Below are 19,185 nucleotides of genomic sequence, written 5' to 3' on the forward strand. Positions count from 1 at the left end.
CGCGAATACTTTCAAAATAAGGCTGTGCGATTTGGGCAAAATATTTAATCGCGATATTTTTGACAAATATTGCGATTTTGATTAATGATTTAAATCAAGCTTCAGCTCAATAATCTGTAAGCTGTGGCAACAATTCCTTGACAGCTCTTAAAAATGACCTGGTTTTGTTTGGTGTGAATTCATGTATTAATGCTTCTAAAGCAGCAGATGCCATAATCCCACTTGTCAGCGCTTTCCTGTTTGTTTTCTTTTATTATTGTGGGTGTAATTCAGTTGCACAATTCTGATTGGACAGACTGAAAGTGTGCTCATTCAATTGGCCAATTATAAAGTCCCAGTCAGATCACATGATTTTGTCACAATTTCCTTGACGTAGGATGTCGTGGGGAGTCTTAAACGACAAGTGGGCATTGTGACAAGATTCAATGGTTTCTTATGTAATGGCATAGTTCATGACAACCGATGCCATGTCTGCGATGTCTCGTGATGACAAATCGCAGAAATTCTGGCATGCTTAATTTTCTGAAGCACTTCACCTCAGATGATATTTTTGTTTATATATGTAAACACATATTTTTTATTGCAGCCTCTTGCAATGAACCAATCGAAACATTTCAAATTGTGATTGCGATTCGATTTTGATTAATCTGTTCAAAACAACATTCGGCACAGCTCTTACGCAATATTCTTTTTGTTTGTCCTCGATATTTTAATATAATTCAGCAAAAATTATTTATCATGTTTTTGAAAAAAGCATTCCATTAAAATCAATCACTGGATAGAAACAGTTACCCAAAAATTGCAGTATATGAATGTCTAACTTTCTGTGCAACAGAAATGTTACTGGTACTTTTAAAAATCTGTTGGTTACCAGAGTTCTTCAAACAGTCTTTTGTATTCTGCACAAGAAAAGTGCTTTTGTACCAAAGGAATGTTTTATATAATTTCTATAACTATAGGCAGTACCTGGTTTTTGGTGTGCTCGCATAGGAGAAACTGGGAACATCTTAAAGCGCTGTGAAAGTGGAGGATTTTCAGTCCATAAAACTGTAGTGATATTACTGTAAACTTAGTAATTAAATAATTTTGACTAAGGTAGGTCTTTAAAAACAGAGTACAACTGACGATACTAAATAACTTTGCCATCTGAATAAACAAAGAACAATGATCACACACTCTTACCAAATTCATAGACAGGACAAATCAACACCCACAGGAACCACGTCTTTTTTTTTTTTTTTTTTTTTTAAAAAGAAGTTGACTGTCAAATCTAGATTTCACCATTGCCAGATCCGAAAAGCTCTCTGGTAAAAAAAAAAAAAAAAGTTCCTTACAAAACATTTTTGTGGAGTTTCTGTGAACACTGTAACAGGTAAAAAGGTCTTCGAAGCTATATCGTGCATATTAATGTAGTATCTCATTCACAATAGAGCACACTGATTGGTTCAAACCAAGTCTTTCTCATGAATTAATGCTAAAAAAGCAATGACATCACGTCGCACTAGCCGGTACAGACAGCCAATCTCCACGCTGGACTTCACACAATGACCTCATTGCCGTGACGTAGCTTCAACATTTCTTTTTAAAGCGGAAGAATGAATTTTCTCGAAACAACACAAAAACAAACAATTTTCAATTTTTAGTCAAATATGTGTGTCCTGATGGTGTTTTTAGCAGCGTGGGACACATATATGACTGTTAACATCTCAGAAAATGCGTTTTGTTTTAGGACTACCTTCTGAGGAGACCAAAGTAGCTCCTACTTCCAAAAAAAAGTCTAACCCAATAGAAGTCAGTCATACAGGTTTGTAATTGCAGGAAATATAATGAATAGTCATGACAGAATTCAGATTTTTCACTAAACAATCGCTTTACTTCATGTGGGTGAAACAGTGTGTTGAGGTTGTATTTTTAACTTGCATTTCCTTCAGTGATCAAACCACTCCAGGATCTACCCAGCCACCAAAAGCCTTCTCCAGGTAGAGCGCCATAGCCAAGGTCAGATGGTCTTGAAACATCCCAGCCACCACCTGCACACCCAAGGGCAGTCGCTCCTTACTCAACCCCAGGGGGCACTGGGTCACTGGCAGGCCCAGGATGTTTAGGATTCCTAGATAGAAATGGGTGAAATTGCTGCATTTTTAAAAAGGGTCTTATTTAGAACACGCACACCCCTTATATTCCTGATTTGCATTAATAATGAACTCAATACTACAGTTATCTATCCACTTTCAGAGTATAATACTAGATGCATATAAAGCCATTGTTAATATTAATTTCTTTTTTTCAGTACTTTAAGCAATACAGATTTAAAGGGGGAATCCCTAATATTATCCCCAAGCACAACAAGCCATTATATGGCAGAATGCAGAGAACACATCAGGGGCCTCATTTATAAAAGAATGCATACACTTAAATCCACGACAATGTTCACATTTATAAGAATTTATCTTTAATGTTAAAGTATTTACTACTATGTCAAGGTCTGAGCAGACTTGCACACTTTTTCTAGTGGCAAAGTCGTTTGAACATCTAATTAAAGGGGTGTACAAGCACCAAATTCATCATCAAAGATGCAGCGTTTGAGATTAATTTTGCAGTGCAGTCAGATTTATTTTTTCCGCAAGATTAAAATGACCTTTTAAAAAGCTCAATATTGAGTGCTTTACTCACACTGTTGGCAGCACAGTTTATTGCATGGTGTTGCATTTTATTTTGCTAGATAATTTGTAATATTATAAATTTACTAATGCATAATATCAATCAATCAATCAATATAGAAAAAATGGATCTAAAATAAATAAAAAGCCTCTGCTTGTGAAAATGGAGACATCAGCATTACACTTTTATCATTTATATCTGTATAGTAATATGTATAGTAAACCTAGTGAAATGCCAAATTATATGCTGATCTTTTAGACAAGTGACCATAATCATCTAATAATGTATGATATGAAACGTCCATATTTTCTTTTGATGTTTTTTGTGCGAAAAAGGTGCGAGACTACGCTTTTTATTAGTCATCATAGCGAGTGATTTTGAAAGTAGTACATTGTGGGGATAAAAGAAAGTGCCCTGGACTGGTTTAAATCCTATCAGTCCAATCGCAGTTTTAAAGTCACTATTGGAGAACGTTCATCTGAGGCAGCACATTTGTCATGTGGTGTTCCCCAGGGATCTCTTTTAGCCCCTGTTCTTTTCTCCTTATACATGCTTCCTCTGGGCTCTGTTTTTCGAAAACATGTTCTGTCTTTTCACTGTTATGCGGATGACACCCAAATCTACCTGCCTTTAAAATAAAGTTCAAATGGGCTAGAGACACTTATGCTCTGCTCTTCGGATGTGAAAGACTGGTTGTCCTTGAACTTTCTAGATTTTAATGAAAGTAAGAGTGAAATGATTTTGTTCTGCCTGTCAAACTCTTCCAGAGCACCGATAGTAAATCTATTGAAAAATTTAGTTTTTCTATGAAGTCCTGGGTAAAAAATCTGGACGATGGCTTGAGCTTTGACAAACAGATAAATGCAGTGGTCAAATCCTGCTTCTTTCAGCTTTGACTTTTAAAAACAGTCAAATCTATTTTATCCAGAAAAAATGTTGGAAAAAAAATAACCCATGCTTTTATTACCACTAGAGTGGACTATTGTAACTCATTATACTTTGGGATTAGTCAGAAAACCTTATCCCGGTTACAATTAGTTCAAAATGCTGCTGCAAGGCTTTTAACTGGTACCAAGAAACAAGACCACATTACCCCAATTTTACGCTCTCTGCACTGGCTGCCTGTGCACCAACGAGTTACCTTTAAACTGCTTCTCTTGGTTTTTTATCTCTAAATGGCCTGGCACTTTCTTATCTGTCAGAAAAGTTAATTGAGCATCAGCCTGGTTGGTCTCTTCAGTCATCTAACCAGAGACTGTTATGCATCCCTAAGTCGAGGCTGAAATGCAGAGGTGACCGTGCTTTCGCAGTAGCTGGTCCTAGGTTGTAAAATGCTCTGCCCCTCTGTATCAGATCTGTTTCATCCCTGTCCATTTTTAAATCTAGGTTGAAAACGTTCCTCTTTGATTTGGCATTTTATCAGTGAAAATTGTCTGTTTTAGCTATAATTTTATGCATATATATATATATATAATTAGTTTTTATCTGTTTTGATTTGTTCTGTGCAGCACATTTGTCAACCTCTGGTTTTATCAAATAGTGCTATATAAAAAAATTGGACATTGACATAGTACTGCTCACTTTTTACAAGATCACAAACTTGAGGCCCTCCAAAATGGTCTCTGTGCTCCGCAGACTCTGAAAGGTTTTTTCCTCTTTGTGCTCATCATTCTTAACCATAAATATTCAGATATATTGGTGTGTGCTCGTTTATATAGTAATGATGATATTAATTAGGGGGCATTTACAAGGCAGAGATCTGACAGCAGTTAACTGCACACAATTTCAAGATCATTTGCTATTTATAAAATGTCACATGGGGCGCTGCAGTGGCGCAGTAGGTAGTAAGAAGGTCGCTGGTTTGAGCCTCGGCTGGGTCAGTTGGCGTTTCTGTGTGGAGTTTGCATGTTCTCCCTGCATTCGCATGGGTTTCCTCCGGGTGCTCCGGTTTCCCCCACAGTCCAAAGACATGCAGTACAGGTGAATTGGGTAGGCTAAATTGTCCGTAGTGTATGAGTGTGTGAATAAGTGTGTGTTTCCCAGTGATGGGTTGCAGCTGGAAGGGCATCCGCTGCATAAAACAAATGCTGCATAAGTTGGTGGTTCATTCCACTGTGGCGACCCCAGATTAATAAAGGGACTAAGCCGAAAAGAAAATGAATGAATGAATGAAAATGTCACGTGGAAGAGAGGTGTACGCATGGGTATGCAGGGTTTTGTGCACACATTTGTTTTCTCTGAATTACACTTTAGTGAAATGATCTTAGAACAAATGTAGAATGTTTTTTGCTTAATTTTATAAATGAGGCCCTCGTTGGTGGAAAGGAGGCAGAGTGATGAAGCCAATTTGTAGATATGGTGATGGTTAGGAGGCTAGTGGGCAAATGTGGCCAGGTTGCCACTGTCCATCCCCTACACTTTTCAAAGAACACTGCTTTAACTTTATCCAAAGGAGGCTCCTCACTGATAGTATAATGTCCCCATCCCTATACTGGAGCATCAGGACCCACAAAGACAGCATGAGCTTCCCCTCACTAGCACTTCTTCCAGCATTTTTCCTATTTAGCCTCCCATCCAGGTACCAGACTCAACCTTGCTTCTCTTCAGTAAGCAACAATGTGAGAGCTGCAGAGTGATTGCCGCTGGACATATTGTTATCAATGAGCTCCAAATCTATATCAATGAATTTCCAAAAGTGCATCGTTCATAAAACAAAACAACTACCGGCTACTTTATAAGCTACACATTGCTAATGCTCAGTTGGATCCCCTTTTTCCTTGAGATGCTCAGTTTGAACTCATCCAATCACTTTTGCTTCATCTTAGTGCCTGTTCTATCAGGGGTTGCCACGTGGAATACACCACCAATTACTCTGGTATACGTTTTACCGTTATTCCTGCCGCACCCCTGCACTGACAATATAGCCCTCCAATTCACCTATACTGCATGTCTTTGAACTGTGGGGTAAACTTAGAGCACCCGGACAAAACCCATGCAGACAAGAGAAGAACATGCAAAGTCCACAGCCAAACCTCGAACCAGCAACCTTATTATTGTGAGCCAATTGTGCCGCTCTCAGATTAAACAATCTAATTAAATTATTAGATATTCGTGTTAAAGATATGTGAAGTATCACAAACTAGTTTCGAGAGGGGCACGCTATAGGATTGATCTATTCCGGACCAGCATGCCAAACCCACTAATATTATCAAGAGATATCTCAGTGTAAACTCTTGAAACCTAATAAGGATGGCAGGGGTGTATATGCTAAATGTCCAAAGTCTAATATTAGTAAAGGATTTAGTTTGTATATCTCCCAAGCAGCCCTTACCTGTGTAGCTGAAGTTGAATGGCATAAAAAGTGGATGATGGTGTTTGGGTGCGAGAAGAGGGTGAGAGGGGTACAGCAGCACACCATCTGTCCCTAGCAGATCCTCCATCTCCCTCTGCAAATCCTCCTTCTGTTTCAGGATGAACTCGGATGGCTTGGAGCTGTGGGAACGCTCCATCAGAGCCAAACCTGAATTCAGCCACAAGGGGGGAATGATAAACGTTCAACAATACGTTATTTTGAAAGACATTTAAAGAACGTTAATATAACCCAATGAACAATAAAGTTAAAACATAACTGCCAAATGCCATAAAGAATAGCAATCGTTGTTAGAGTTTACCAATAGCAGCCACTGTGTGTTCAGATCTTCCAAATATCCTCTTTATCAGCTCCCAAACAGGCCACACAGAGACTCCGTCTGCCATCAGCTCAACAAAAGCTTCTGGTGGCTTAAAAAATAAACACACACAATCATGCTTGCGCTAGTACCGTAATCATAAAAGCACTTGTGGTCGCTTCAACCATCTGTTGAATGTAGACTTTAAAATACTAAGTACTTAACATGTCATGGCAATTTCGGTCACCTTTATTTATACAGTGCTTTATATAGTACAGCAGCTTTATAGCAATACACAGGAAAACAACACTGATGCAGTGGTGTGAAGTTACAAATTACTGAAAGTAAAATTCCTGAGGAAAAACAACTTAAAGTAGTTTTAAAATTTTACTTTCACTTGACAGCAATTTAACTTTTAAAAATCATAAATCCCATGTCACAAAAACTGCTTTCTTTCATCTGAGAAATATCGCTAAGTTACGAAGTATGCTATCCATCTCAGATGCAGAAAAGCTAGTCCATGCTTTTATGACTTCTAGGCTGGACTACTGTAATGCACTGTTTGCTGGCTGCCCAGCATCCTCTATTAACAAACTTCAGCTAGTACAAAATGCTGCTGCCAGAGTTCTTACCAGGTCTAGAAAATTTGATCACATCACCCCAATTTTATCCTCCTTACACTGGCTGCCTGTTAAGTTTCGTATTGAATTTAAAATATTGCTTCTTACATATAAAGCTTTAAATAATCTAGCTCCTGTTTATCTAACCAATCTTCTGTCTTGCTACAATCCAACTCGCTCTTTAAGGTCTCAAAACTTAGGGCTTCTGGTAGTACCTAGAATAGCAAAGTCGAGTAAAGGAGGTCGAGCCTTCTCATATGGCTCCTAAACTCTGGAATAGCCTTCCTGATAACGTCCGAGGCTCAGACACACTCTCCCAATTCAAAACTAGATTACAGACCTATCTGTTCAGTAAAGCATACACTTAGTGCACCACTTAGGGGGCTTCCAGACAGGTTCTGCATCTTGTTTAATTATTTTCTTTATTCTCCATTTCCACCTGGGGATACTCTTCCCGAGGCCCTCAGACTATGCAGAGTCACTGACTCGATCCAAGACCAACGACGAGATGATCCCAAGGTTTCCATATCCTGGACCAGGCCGTATCCTGAGCAGCTACTGTGGTGGTCATGGAAGAGTGGAGAACATGAGACTGATTCCTGTGACGCTCCAGAGACAGACGAGTCTTCGCTGAGGCCAGCTTCCAGCCTCCGCCACTGAGACTGCAGCTCTGCACAAGACGTTTGGCCAGCGGAGAAATTAAAATGGTCATGCCCAACTGAGTCTGGTTTCTCTCAAGGTTTTTTTTCTTCACTTTCGCCATTTAGTGAAGTTTTTTTTCCCTCTCTGCTGTCGCCACTGGCTTGCATGGTTCGGGATCTATAGAGCTGCGCATCGTTGGATTTGCTCTTCAGTGTTTGGACTCTCAGTGGTGATTTTTAAACCACACTGAACTGAGCTAAACTGAACTGAACTTTAACACTACAAACTAAACTACACTGTTCCAATTTGCTATGACCTTTTATGTGAAGCTGCTTTGACACAATCTACATTGTATAAGCGCTATACAAATAAAGGTGAATTGAATTGAGTAAATAACAGAATTATTACTTATTGGGCCTAAATCCTGTACACAGCAGATTTCAAAACTCGACCTACAATTAGAGGGATACAAAGTTAGCGTTAACTCCACTATAAAAGATCTGGGTGTCATATTAGACAGCAACTTAACTTTTATTTATTACTTTTATTTAAAAATCATATCCCATGTCACAAAAACTGCCTTCTTTCATCAGAGAAATATTGCTAAGTTACGTAGTATGCTATCTATCTCAGATGCAGAAAAGCTAGTCCATGCTTTTATGACTTCTAGGATGGATTACTGTAATGCTCTGTTTGCTGGCTGCCCAGCATCCTCTATAAACAAACTTCAGCTAGAACAAAATGCAGCTGCCAGAGTTCTTACCAAAATTTGATCATATCACCCCAATTTTATCCTCTTTACACTGGCTGCCTGTAAAGTGTCAAATTGAATTTAAAATAATTGTTTCTTACCTATAAAGCTTTAAATAATCTAGCTCCTGTTTATCTATCCAACCTTCTGTCTTGGGTCGAGCCTTCTCATTTCTGGCTCCTAAACTCTGGAATAGCCTCCTTGATAATGTCCAAGGCCAAGACACACTCTCGCAGTTCAAAACTAGATTAAAGACCTATCTTGTTAGTAGAGCATACACTCAGTGCATCACTTAGCGGTATGAAACATGAATGTGCTCCACACAGGTTTTTACATCTCATTTATATATGCTAAGAGCAGCAGCTATGCTAATTCTCTTTATTCTCTTTTTCCACCTGGGGATACTCATGCAGAGGCTCTCAGAGACTATGCAGCGCCACTGATTCGATCCAAGACCAGCGACGAGATGATCCCAAGGTTTCCATAATCCTGGACCAGGCCGTATCCTAAGCAGCTGCTGTGGTGGTCATGGAGGAGTGGAGAGCATAAGATTCCTGTGACGCTCCGGGAACAGACGAGTCTCGCTGACGTCCAGCTTCTCCAGCGCCTTGACTGCAGCTCTGCACAAGAAGTTTGGCTAGAGGAGAAATGATCGTGCCCAACTGTGCCTGGTTTCTCTCAAGATTTTTTAATTCTTCACTTTCGCCAATTGATGAAGTTTTTTCCTCACCACTGGCTTGCATGGTTCGGGATCTGTAGAGCTGCGCATCGTTGGATTTGCTCTTCAGTGTTTATACTCTCAGTAGTGATCATTAAACCACACTGAACTGAGCTGAACTGAACTTAAACTCTGAAAACTGAACTACACGGTTTCAATTTACTATGATCTTCTATGTGAAGCTGCTTTGACACAATCTACATCATCTACAATCTATATTTTAATGATGTATCAGTACTTTTACTCCACTATTTTCTTCAACCTGTAGCCACTACTTTATTATTCTTTTCTGTTTATGGTGGAAATACAGTACTACAAGTAGAACAATCAGTTCTGGGATTGACATCCAATTAAGTTGCACATGGGGAAAAATTTGCATTATACAGAACAACCTCATGACACAAACTCATTACACGCAATGATCGAGAGACTGTTCAGACTGCATGTGACTGATGAGAAGATGGCAGATGTCTACTGTATGATGACTGAAATCACCAAATGACCTTAAACAATCACTAAATGCACTACAGAATGTTACGTTTTCACACACGCATGCACAAATTGATGCATCAACTTTTCACAGCAATACTCACTATTCTTGAGTACTTTTAAAAGAGCTACTTTTTACTCATACTTACAATTAATTTTCCTCTACTTGCAATACCTTTTTGGGTAAGTAATGGTACTTTTACTTGAGTTTAATTTTTCAGTTCTCTTTCCACCACTGCTTTGATACAATACAACTTAAATTCTCCTGCGAGTTTGTTCTACATTTGTCAGCGCAGTCAAATACACTGTATTACAGAACATTTAGTAACTTGTAGTACTACACACCTTGCCATCTTTGTCTGGAAGTGCTAAGAACGTGTCCCAGATCTGAAAAGAGTATTTGAGCTGAGGAAAACTAACTTCCTGAACCGTGACCCCCAGATCTGCCTCTAAACGTGCAGCAACCTGTGACAAATACAATATTAGGCCATTTGTGCATTTATGCTTGCACATAATATGCAAAATCACTGCAGTAATTGTTTTGTCTTCTTACCCTCTTTTGAACTTCGATAAGTTGTCTGTCTACAGGAGATGTCAGTGGAGATCCACCATCATCTACTATTGTGAAGAAACGCAACTTTTTCAGATCCACCGCTTTTGAGAGGGTAAGTCTGTAAAATATGTGCTTTGTGTCAGTACAGAATGAGATTTGTCAGCTCTCATCTGTATCTCAGTAAAAAGTACTTGTCTGCACTGGGTCCAGCCATGATCTTCAGAAGGGGGAGCAGGTCTTCAGCATAGCGACACATTGGCCCAGAACCAGTGTAATTATTCTGGAGACCAGAACATCTGGGAAACTGATTGTCATTTGACACTACATCTGAAAACGAAATTAAACACTCTTTCACTTTGATAATATGTACCATGGTTTTTCAAATGACGGAAAGATCACAGCAAAATCCCTACCTTTTGAGGGTTTGTGTCCAAAAATCCCATTGAAAAAGCACGGCATGCGGATACTTCCTCCAATATCAGAGCCGATGCCAAACACAGACGCACCACCACCGATGATGCTTCCCTCTCCACCTATCAGAAACAGCATCTGTGTTTACCCTAATAATAGTTAATGGCTAATTACAACACTGTTGAGCTGAACATCACTGCAACAGGAGCAGTGCTAAATGAAGTACAATAGTCAACATTTGAAGTGGATTTTTCAAAACTGTCCTAAGACAAGAAAGGGTGTTGTTCAGTAGTTTTAGGACAACTTTTGATCCACTTCAAATGTTGACTACTGTATAACTGTTAAACAGCCTATATGTTTAAGGTTTATAATTATTTTTCTTTCTCTCCATTTTTTTGAAGACCTGAGCTTCCTCCACACATCCTCTCAAGGTCGTAGGGGTTACTGGTGATCCCGTAGAGGTGGTTGTTGGACTCCATCCACATGCAGAGCTCGCTGGTGTTGGTGACACCAAGAGGAATCGCTCCAGCTCTCTTCAACAGAGCCACAGGAGGAGCATCCACACTGGCAAGCACTTTACCCCGGGATTTCAATCCACCAGAATTAGGCATGCCTGTAACAGAAATCAGCCATTTCTAGTCAAATTCATACAATAATGAAGCTTGTTATTGTTGATGAATGATACATCAAATCAAGCTGGACAGATTGTTATATACATTTTTTTTTAATTGTCAAATTCCATAAACATAACTCACATATATGACTCTGTATATGATGTATGACTGACTATTTAAGGGATAGTTGACCCAAAATGATAATTACCTCACCTTTTACTCATCCTTACATGGTTTTAAACCTTTTCTTTTTTTCTGCTGAAAACAAAGGAAGAACATTTTTTCGAAGAAAGCTGCAAACCTGTAACCACTGACTTCAATTGTATTTTCTTTCTACAGTGGAAGTCAATGGTTACAGGTTTGCAGCTTTCTTCAAAAAATAAAGAAATCTTAGTTTGTGTTTAATTGAATAAAGAAACTCAAGTTTGGGACCAGTAAAAAGATGATTAATTGATGACAGTTTTACATTTTTGGGAGAACTATGCCTTTAACAAGCAGTTAGTTGAGCCAACAGGGAAAAAAAGCCCAGTTTTTTTATATATTCAGCTATGCAACTGAAGAAATCAACAATTCTTATAAAAAAACAGGAATTGTCATTTGCTTTGTCAACTTTAACTACTTATAAATGACTATAAATAATTAATCTTTGCACTTTTTAACAATTTCCCCACCAATAAAAAAATAAATAATAATAAGTCCATCTTTCTCTGATGACACGTTTAAAGGCGCGAGAGTTAGACAATGGTCACTCGTATGACTTCAGCAATAGCAAACCACAATCATACAGCAGTGTTTGTAGATACAGCCCACTAAAAACACAATCGATTTTACGGTCCTCATAAAACAGATTGCACTTCTACTTTACCTAAAGCTATTTGTCTATTAAGTTAAATGAATAAACATAAAATATTGATTAGATGATATTGCTCCTTTATCATTAATAGCGGAAGCTTATTCTAGGACAACTTAAAGCAGCTCTGTTCTTAACCTACCACAAATGATTATTGTTCAAAGCACTGCTTTTAACTGCAAGAAACGATTCACACGTTTAATTTAGAAAAAGTGTTGGCACTGCTTCATTTAGCTATTTTGAAAAATGTTAGAAACCGGTAACTACTGACTTCCATAGTAGGAATGATAAAAAGTCCATGAAATTATTAAAGTCATAGCTTACCGGTTTTCAGCATTTTTTAAAATATCTTCTTTTGTGGTCAACAGAAGGGAAAAAAGTCAAAGTGAGGGGTGAGTAAATGATGACAGAATTTTGGGTGAACTATCCCTTTAATACTGCAAACACCGTTACCTATATATTGCGTTCTCCACATCAGTGACATCATATATGAATATAAATGAAATATGCAAATAATGAAATTAACCTGTGGTGAAAATGTCATACTCATGATACTCTTGATTAACTACATTTAACACTAATCAAATTATAATCAGTGTTAAATGTAAAACCCAGAATTCAGTTTCATCAGGGTTTAAAATAAACCAGGGTCAACTAATTCAAGTGTGAACACCCTAAATAGTGCATACTAAAGCACTCTGATGAAGTTTGGTTACTGATTGGATTTCAATTTAAATGTGATTTTCAATGTTATGGTCATGTGGTGTTTCATACTGTAAGTGAGGATGTGCGGTCAGATGGTCACTATAGGTTAACTGTACCCTGTAGTTCGAATGACTCTTTGACAGACATTGGAACACCAAGCAGAGGAAATTGGTTCCTCAGAACTTCCTCTCCTCCATTTTCCTCCTTTATTAGTTTGTCTGCACGAGCTGCCTCCAGAAGAGCGGCAGAAAACCTGAAAGAGAGGACAGTGGACATTAGTAGTGTAACGTCAAGTACAAATACTGTTACCTTAATAAAAGCAAGTGCTCACCTGTCTTTGACCAAAGCATTGAGCAGTGGGTTCACTTCCTGAATCCTGTCAATATACGCCTGCACAACCTCCACACTGGTAACCTGCATTTACATTATATGGATTCATGTTCAATATTACACACGTCTAAAAACAAGCACAAGAACAAAATATCTGGTTATTTATTTTAGATTAACTCCATAAGTAGTGGGAAATATATCAGTAAACTTGCATTGCTTAAGGACTAATATTAACTTGTGTACATGATAAAAGGATTGTGCAAACATTATGGCTCTTATGCTTGCTGTGCTTGTAGTATAATATGTGCACAGTCCAAATATTCTGTATATTTGTATTAAATTTAAGAATTATAATATAATAATACATATTATTATTTCTTTGATACACTATAATAGGTTTCCAAATGGTTATTTTCTTCTTTGGAACACAAACAAATAAAAGTTTAGTTCCTTAGTGTATTTCATATTAGGATGACCAAAGTAATTTATGCATGTATTTATTTTTTTTGTCTTTCACAAAGAATTACAACAAAATAATTAGCATTTTTGTTGAACTTTTCCTTTAAGGAAATGGAGTCTGCTTGATGTCCTTTGTTATTTAGTCATCAGAAAATTAGAAAAAGGTGACATTATGAAATGTAATGTGTATTTTTTTACAATTTTATTTATATAGTGCATTTATTGTGCATGGCCATACACCCAAAGTGCTGGGTGTATGTCCCCACACCACCACCAGTGTAGAGCATCCACTTGGATGATGCGACGGCAGCCACAGGACAACGGCGCCAGTGCGATCACCACACAGCTGCTATCATTTACTCATCCTTTACTTATTCCCTACCAGATGGAGGTTTGTTTTTGTTGTTCTGTTAAATCTTGAAAACCTGTAACCATTGACTTTCATAGTATTTGATTTTTTTTCCTCCTATGGTGGTCAGTGGTTACAGGTCTCTATCTTTCTTCAAAATAACTTATTTTGTGTTCAATACAAGAAATCAACTCCACTTATCACATGAGGATGAGTAAATAGGGAGTACATTTTCATGGAGTTAAACTCCCCTGAAGTTAAAACACTGGTATAGTGTTATCTAAAAACAGTTAAGCATAATTTCAAGTGGATCAAGTGGACTTAATTTTTTTCCATAGCAGCATATATACACAATAGGTTTGGGCATAATCCAAGCACTTCAGAGCCCTTTATACAGCATACAGTTGAGAAGATAATCCCAGAATACTGAATACTCTAGTCTAGTAAATAAATATGCAATAAAGTCGGTTTCATTCACACCTTTGGAGCAGAGGTATTGTTTAGAGCAACAAGATACAATTGAGTTTATTGCTGAACTGTCATTCTTGTACTACACATCACAGCAATTACATCCTGGCACTATAGAATATTTTCAGTTATGCCACAGATTCAGTAGTTGCCTGTATGCACAGCCATGATGGAGATACTCGCCAGTTTCTTAATCCAACTCCCATCAGCAAAGCTCTTTTGTTTTGTTCATTCCTTCTCGAGCCACAACATTTTCCTTTGGATCGATACTGACATGCATAACTGTTAGAAATAAGTCACTAAATTATTTAATAATAATCTGAATTGTATATTCTAAACCCATTAAAGGAATAAAATACTTTGTTTTAAGCCAGTTGGAATAGCCTTTATCAGTTAAAAATGATCTTTTGTTCAGTAAAAGTTAACTACATGTGTTTATCCAGCTTTACATTTGTGCAGCATCGATATCAGAAACGTAAAAACACCCACATTCACTAAATACTCCAACTCATTCATTCATTTTCTTTTCGGTTTAATAATCTGGGGTCACCACAGCGGAATGAACCGCCAACTCACCCAGCACATGTTTTACGCAGCGGATGCCCTTCCAGCTGCAACACAACACTGGAAAACATCCATACACACAAATTCACTACAGACAATTTAGCTTACCCAATTCACCGATACCACATGTCTTTGGACTATGTGGGTAACCCAAGCACCCGGAGGAAAACCATGCAAACACTGGGAGAACCTGCAAACTCCACACAGAAACGCCAACTGACCCAGCCGAGGCTCGAACCAGCAACCTTCTTGCTATATGAGGCGATCGTTCTACCCATTTCGCTACCGCGACACCTAAATATTCCAACTGAATAGAAAAATTACCCCAGATGTACATTTTACTGGTGTACCTTTACAAATGTTAGCTGACTTTTGCCAAACAAATTTTGTATACCTAACAAGATTAATTTTGCACAGAAATCTATTCTGTTCAATTTATCCATCTCAACGTATGCTGATGCGACTTGCTCATTTTGTAGCTTTGTAGAGGAAACTACTTTTTTTATTATTCATAAGCGAAAATGGCTTTAAATTACTTTATATTTACCCCTTTTTCTTGCTGAAGTTGACTCTCTTGTATCCTCTCTTAGACTTACATATAACGAGAAAAGTGCTTCATTTTTTTATGCAATATGACAACCTTTTTAAAAATACGTCATAGTCTTATTTTGTTTTGTCTGTTGATTATAGATTGATTCATGCAAACCTAGAGGTTGGTTTTTTCATATTCTCTGTATTATTTATAAAAGAGAGATCCATTTCATCTTCCTGTTCCTCTAGAAGTTGTGGCAATTAAAACAAGAAAAGAAAAGACAAAAGCTGCTATCTGAACAGTTTAACTGACAAAATAATGAAATAACAAATGTGTGATTGTGACAATAAAACAATTTGCACTGTAATCTACTACAGAAGCGCAATAATCTGACGAACTTAATTTAACAGGCTTTATTCTGCTTTAATTGTAACTTTTGAATGTCTTTTCTTTAATATTCTAAATGTAGTTCGACAGATTAGTACAGGCCAAAACATGTCAAAAATGTATCATTTTCATCAGAAATAATTAGCAAATTAGGCAAGTTTAGTTCTTTTCAGTGGCCTTGTTTACATTCTCCAACATGGCCAAACACTCCAAAAAACCAGATATTTGAAGTGAGAAACAGCTTCATTTAAATGTGCAAAATAAAATTAACAATACGAAATGCTTTTACTTTAAAAATATAGTGCAATGAATGGTTATATTTATCTTTTCATTTCTTATTCCCCTATAAAACAATGCCAACTCTCTCAAACAACCTCAGTCACCCTGCACAACACCACCAAAATCACATTCACTAAAGCTCAGCTGTGACGAAGCTAATGCAAATAAGTGCTCAAACCTCTCTTCTGCGTATCTTCTCAGCCAGCTGCACTGCAGAGAGAACAAGCAGCGGGTTTGTGATTGGAGGAAGATGTTTTGGACGCTTTGTGCCGGGTGAGAGCAACCTGAAGAGAGCCAGAAACAGGCCGGGCACGAGGACCAGCAGACAGTGCTGCACGCGCTCCCCGAGAGATAGACCCATTGTGCTGAGAGCAGAGATCGGGAAAGGTGCATTATATATACAGACACACACCACCGGCTACCACACCTCTAGCATTTAACCGTGGAGATCGTGAACTTTGACCTGTTTTATTTCCCTCTTATCGGTTGAGTGCTTTCTTATAGCGACCTATGGAGTCAATATACACTTTATTTTAGAAACGATATTTCGAAGGCTATTAAATAAACGCTGTATAATACCAAGAGATGCAGTACTAATCGTTTATTAATTGACTTTTTCATTATTAATTAATGTATTTTTATTGCTTTCGTTGTTTTAATTCTTACAGTTTGATAATAAACACTGTTATTTATTATAGAAATAAAATAGTATTATTTGTATACTAGTATATATACTATTGTGCTTTTATTTGTGCAGAAAAAGTCAGTCCATCTTCCAGTAGCCAGCTGACTCAAGATATTTCTATTATCTGAAAAATACATTTCCATTATGTATAAAGCTCTTTTTAATTTATGATTTAAGCTAGTCAACCTTTCCTAACCTCTTTGTGGCCCAGTATTAAAAAAACTCGTAAATCATTCATCTGAGACGCTCATCTTCTATTTTTTTTCTTCAAGAAACTATGTAATACAACTTACAATACAGTAAAGGAGAACAGTTATTTTACAACAGTTATTTTACACAATATTCACATTAGAGACACAGGATAAAGACAAAACAAACAAAAAAATTATATTAATAATTAAAAGGAATTATAATTAAATAAAACAAAAAAATTTTAAAAAATCAAGTAGCATGAAAGATCTCATCATATTTACTCAAGAAAGAAGCGCATTTCTTATTATCAAATAATATAAGTGATTTAATTAAATGTTTATTTTAATTTTTTTTCAAAAATTAAAATATACAACCACAATCAGGAGATCAATATAAGAGAGATACAAAAGAGGGGAAATACAAGCTACATTAAGTGCAGACAAAAAAAGACTAACAAAACAAAGAAAGGGGTAAGCAAATTACAATTGTATAAAAGTGTATGAAAATAAATAAATTAAGTGCCTTACAGGAAAGCAATCTAACTCAAATCAGAGTCAATAGACAACAGTTCTTCATATAGAACCAAGAATCTGACACACTTATTGTTGTTACACATACGGAAAGATTTGAGTCAACTTCAATAAGAAAATGTCAAAGTAGGGATTGAAGCCATGCATTTTTGTATGTGTATAAAAAAAATCTGAACAAGATAAAAAAAGTTGAAGATAAATTCTTCAATAATAAAGTAAAAAATAAATTCTTTTAAACTAAAAGATTGTGCAAAGGTAGGTTTAAATAATGATACAGGTTGACAAATTCACACATACAAAATAAATGTATAAAAGTTTCATCATCCTTTTTAATTAAATGTTCCTTTTCACTAAAAAGTCGAACACTCATCTTCTTCCCTTTTTTTTAAATTAACTTTTATTTAGAAAAGAAGAATGTACAATATAAATCAGGAAGTAATCTGTAGAAGACTGGAACACAAGAATATACAATTACAACGTGATGAGAACACATAAGTAAAAAGAAGTAAGAAAAAGAAAAAAAGTGAACAAAATAAAGGGGAAGTACAAAGTTAAAGAAAGCATTAATTACTAACATACTTGAAGCATGATATTTTCATAAGTTTCTATTAACTTGCAGAATTTTTTGTTGTTAGATAGACGTATAGCTTTAAGCAAGGAATCAATTTCATTTAGAAAATATATGTATTTTCATTTTTATTCTTGGGACTAGAATAATAACAAATATCTTTCATCACTCATCTTCCCTTATTCCATATATAGGACGAGCTATGATGTCACTGTAGATGGGCGGAGACTTTCAGTGAAATGAAACTGAACTGAAGAACAACTGAAAGCAAGTGTCTTGACTCCTGACAACAACTAAATTTTTTGCATATGTTTAGGTATACGTGAGCACAACTGAGACACAGGTATGTAAAAGAAATGTACTTCCATCTTCAGTTTTTTTTTTTCAGTAGGGTAGCCACATGTCTTGTAGTGTACATCTTGCTAGATTTAGGGCGAAATTCTTCTGTTTTTCTTGTTTCAGCAATACAATACGGCATCAGAATTGTATTATATTATGTCAGGTGAGCCTTTGTAAAGTAAAATGTGAAGTACTTTGAGTTACACTTTGGCATGGGGAGCTAACGTTAGCAGCTTATTAGCGTTCATATTAAGCTCATATTAATGCATGTTGTAATTCTATCACATCTTAAAAACACAGATGAAAAAATGGATGAAATTAATTTAACAAGATAACATTTACATTTAGCCTCATAGACATTATTTTGTGTACTAAAAAAGCTTCAGTGATTTTGTAAGCAACTTCACCCTCAAAAATAAAACAAGTAAACCCTGTTAGTGTAGCTTACATGATGATTTCATATGAATTTTGATTACTTAGGCATAATTGGACCAGATATCTTTATATATCAAGATATATTTATGTGTTGTTGTTTGATACTTTTCAATCTACCATTCATTGTTTTTGCTACAGCTCATGGTTTAATTAAGTGTATTATTTTTAAATCTTTATCAGAAAAACACAATGGAAGAATCTTTAGGAGATACCAGAAGTCTGGATTCATCTAAATGTAAGTTAGTAACACAGTAACACTAAGTTAGTTGACAGTTCTGGGTTTAAAGCAACACAAGCTGATCAACCCTGTCAAAAATCTCCAGGATTATTTGTGTCCGGAGCATGACCGGCCTCTTGAGCTGTTCTGCAGAGATGATCAGACGTGT

At 36.7% G+C, this 19,185-nt stretch overlaps 2 protein-coding genes across 2 annotated transcripts in view; one reads left to right on the top strand and one right to left on the bottom strand.

Annotated features, from left to right (window-relative positions):
• Window positions 1-1,845: 1,845 nt before the first annotated feature.
• On the bottom strand, window positions 1,846-16,432 carry faah2b (fatty acid amide hydrolase 2b). Its single transcript, XM_056461315.1, has 11 exons — window positions 16,229-16,432; window positions 13,014-13,096; window positions 12,799-12,935; window positions 10,917-11,126; window positions 10,516-10,635; window positions 10,294-10,429; window positions 10,103-10,220; window positions 9,895-10,014; window positions 6,333-6,441; window positions 5,993-6,181; window positions 1,846-2,110 (listed from the first exon to the last, which is right to left on the bottom strand). The coding sequence occupies exons 1-11, from the start codon at window positions 16,409-16,411 to the stop codon at window positions 1,935-1,937; spliced, it is 1,581 nt and encodes a 526-aa protein (XP_056317290.1). The 5' UTR covers window positions 16,412-16,432; the 3' UTR covers window positions 1,846-1,934.
• Window positions 16,433-17,725: 1,293 nt separating this feature from the next.
• btr09 (bloodthirsty-related gene family, member 9) overlaps window positions 17,726-19,185 on the top strand; it is a 5,353-nt gene continuing 3,893 nt past the window's right edge. The window contains exons 1-3 of the mRNA XM_056462707.1: window positions 17,726-17,734; window positions 18,342-18,368; window positions 19,066-19,185. The exon at window positions 19,066-19,185 is cut by the window's right edge and continues 78 nt beyond it. Coding sequence (XP_056318682.1) covers window positions 17,726-17,734; window positions 18,342-18,368; window positions 19,066-19,185 — 156 coding nt within the window. The remainder of the gene's footprint in view (window positions 17,735-18,341; window positions 18,369-19,065) is intronic.

Source organism: Danio aesculapii, chromosome 7 (genome assembly GCF_903798145.1).
Source record: "Danio aesculapii chromosome 7, fDanAes4.1, whole genome shotgun sequence".
Lineage (NCBI taxonomy): Eukaryota > Metazoa > Chordata > Actinopteri > Cypriniformes > Danionidae > Danio > Danio aesculapii.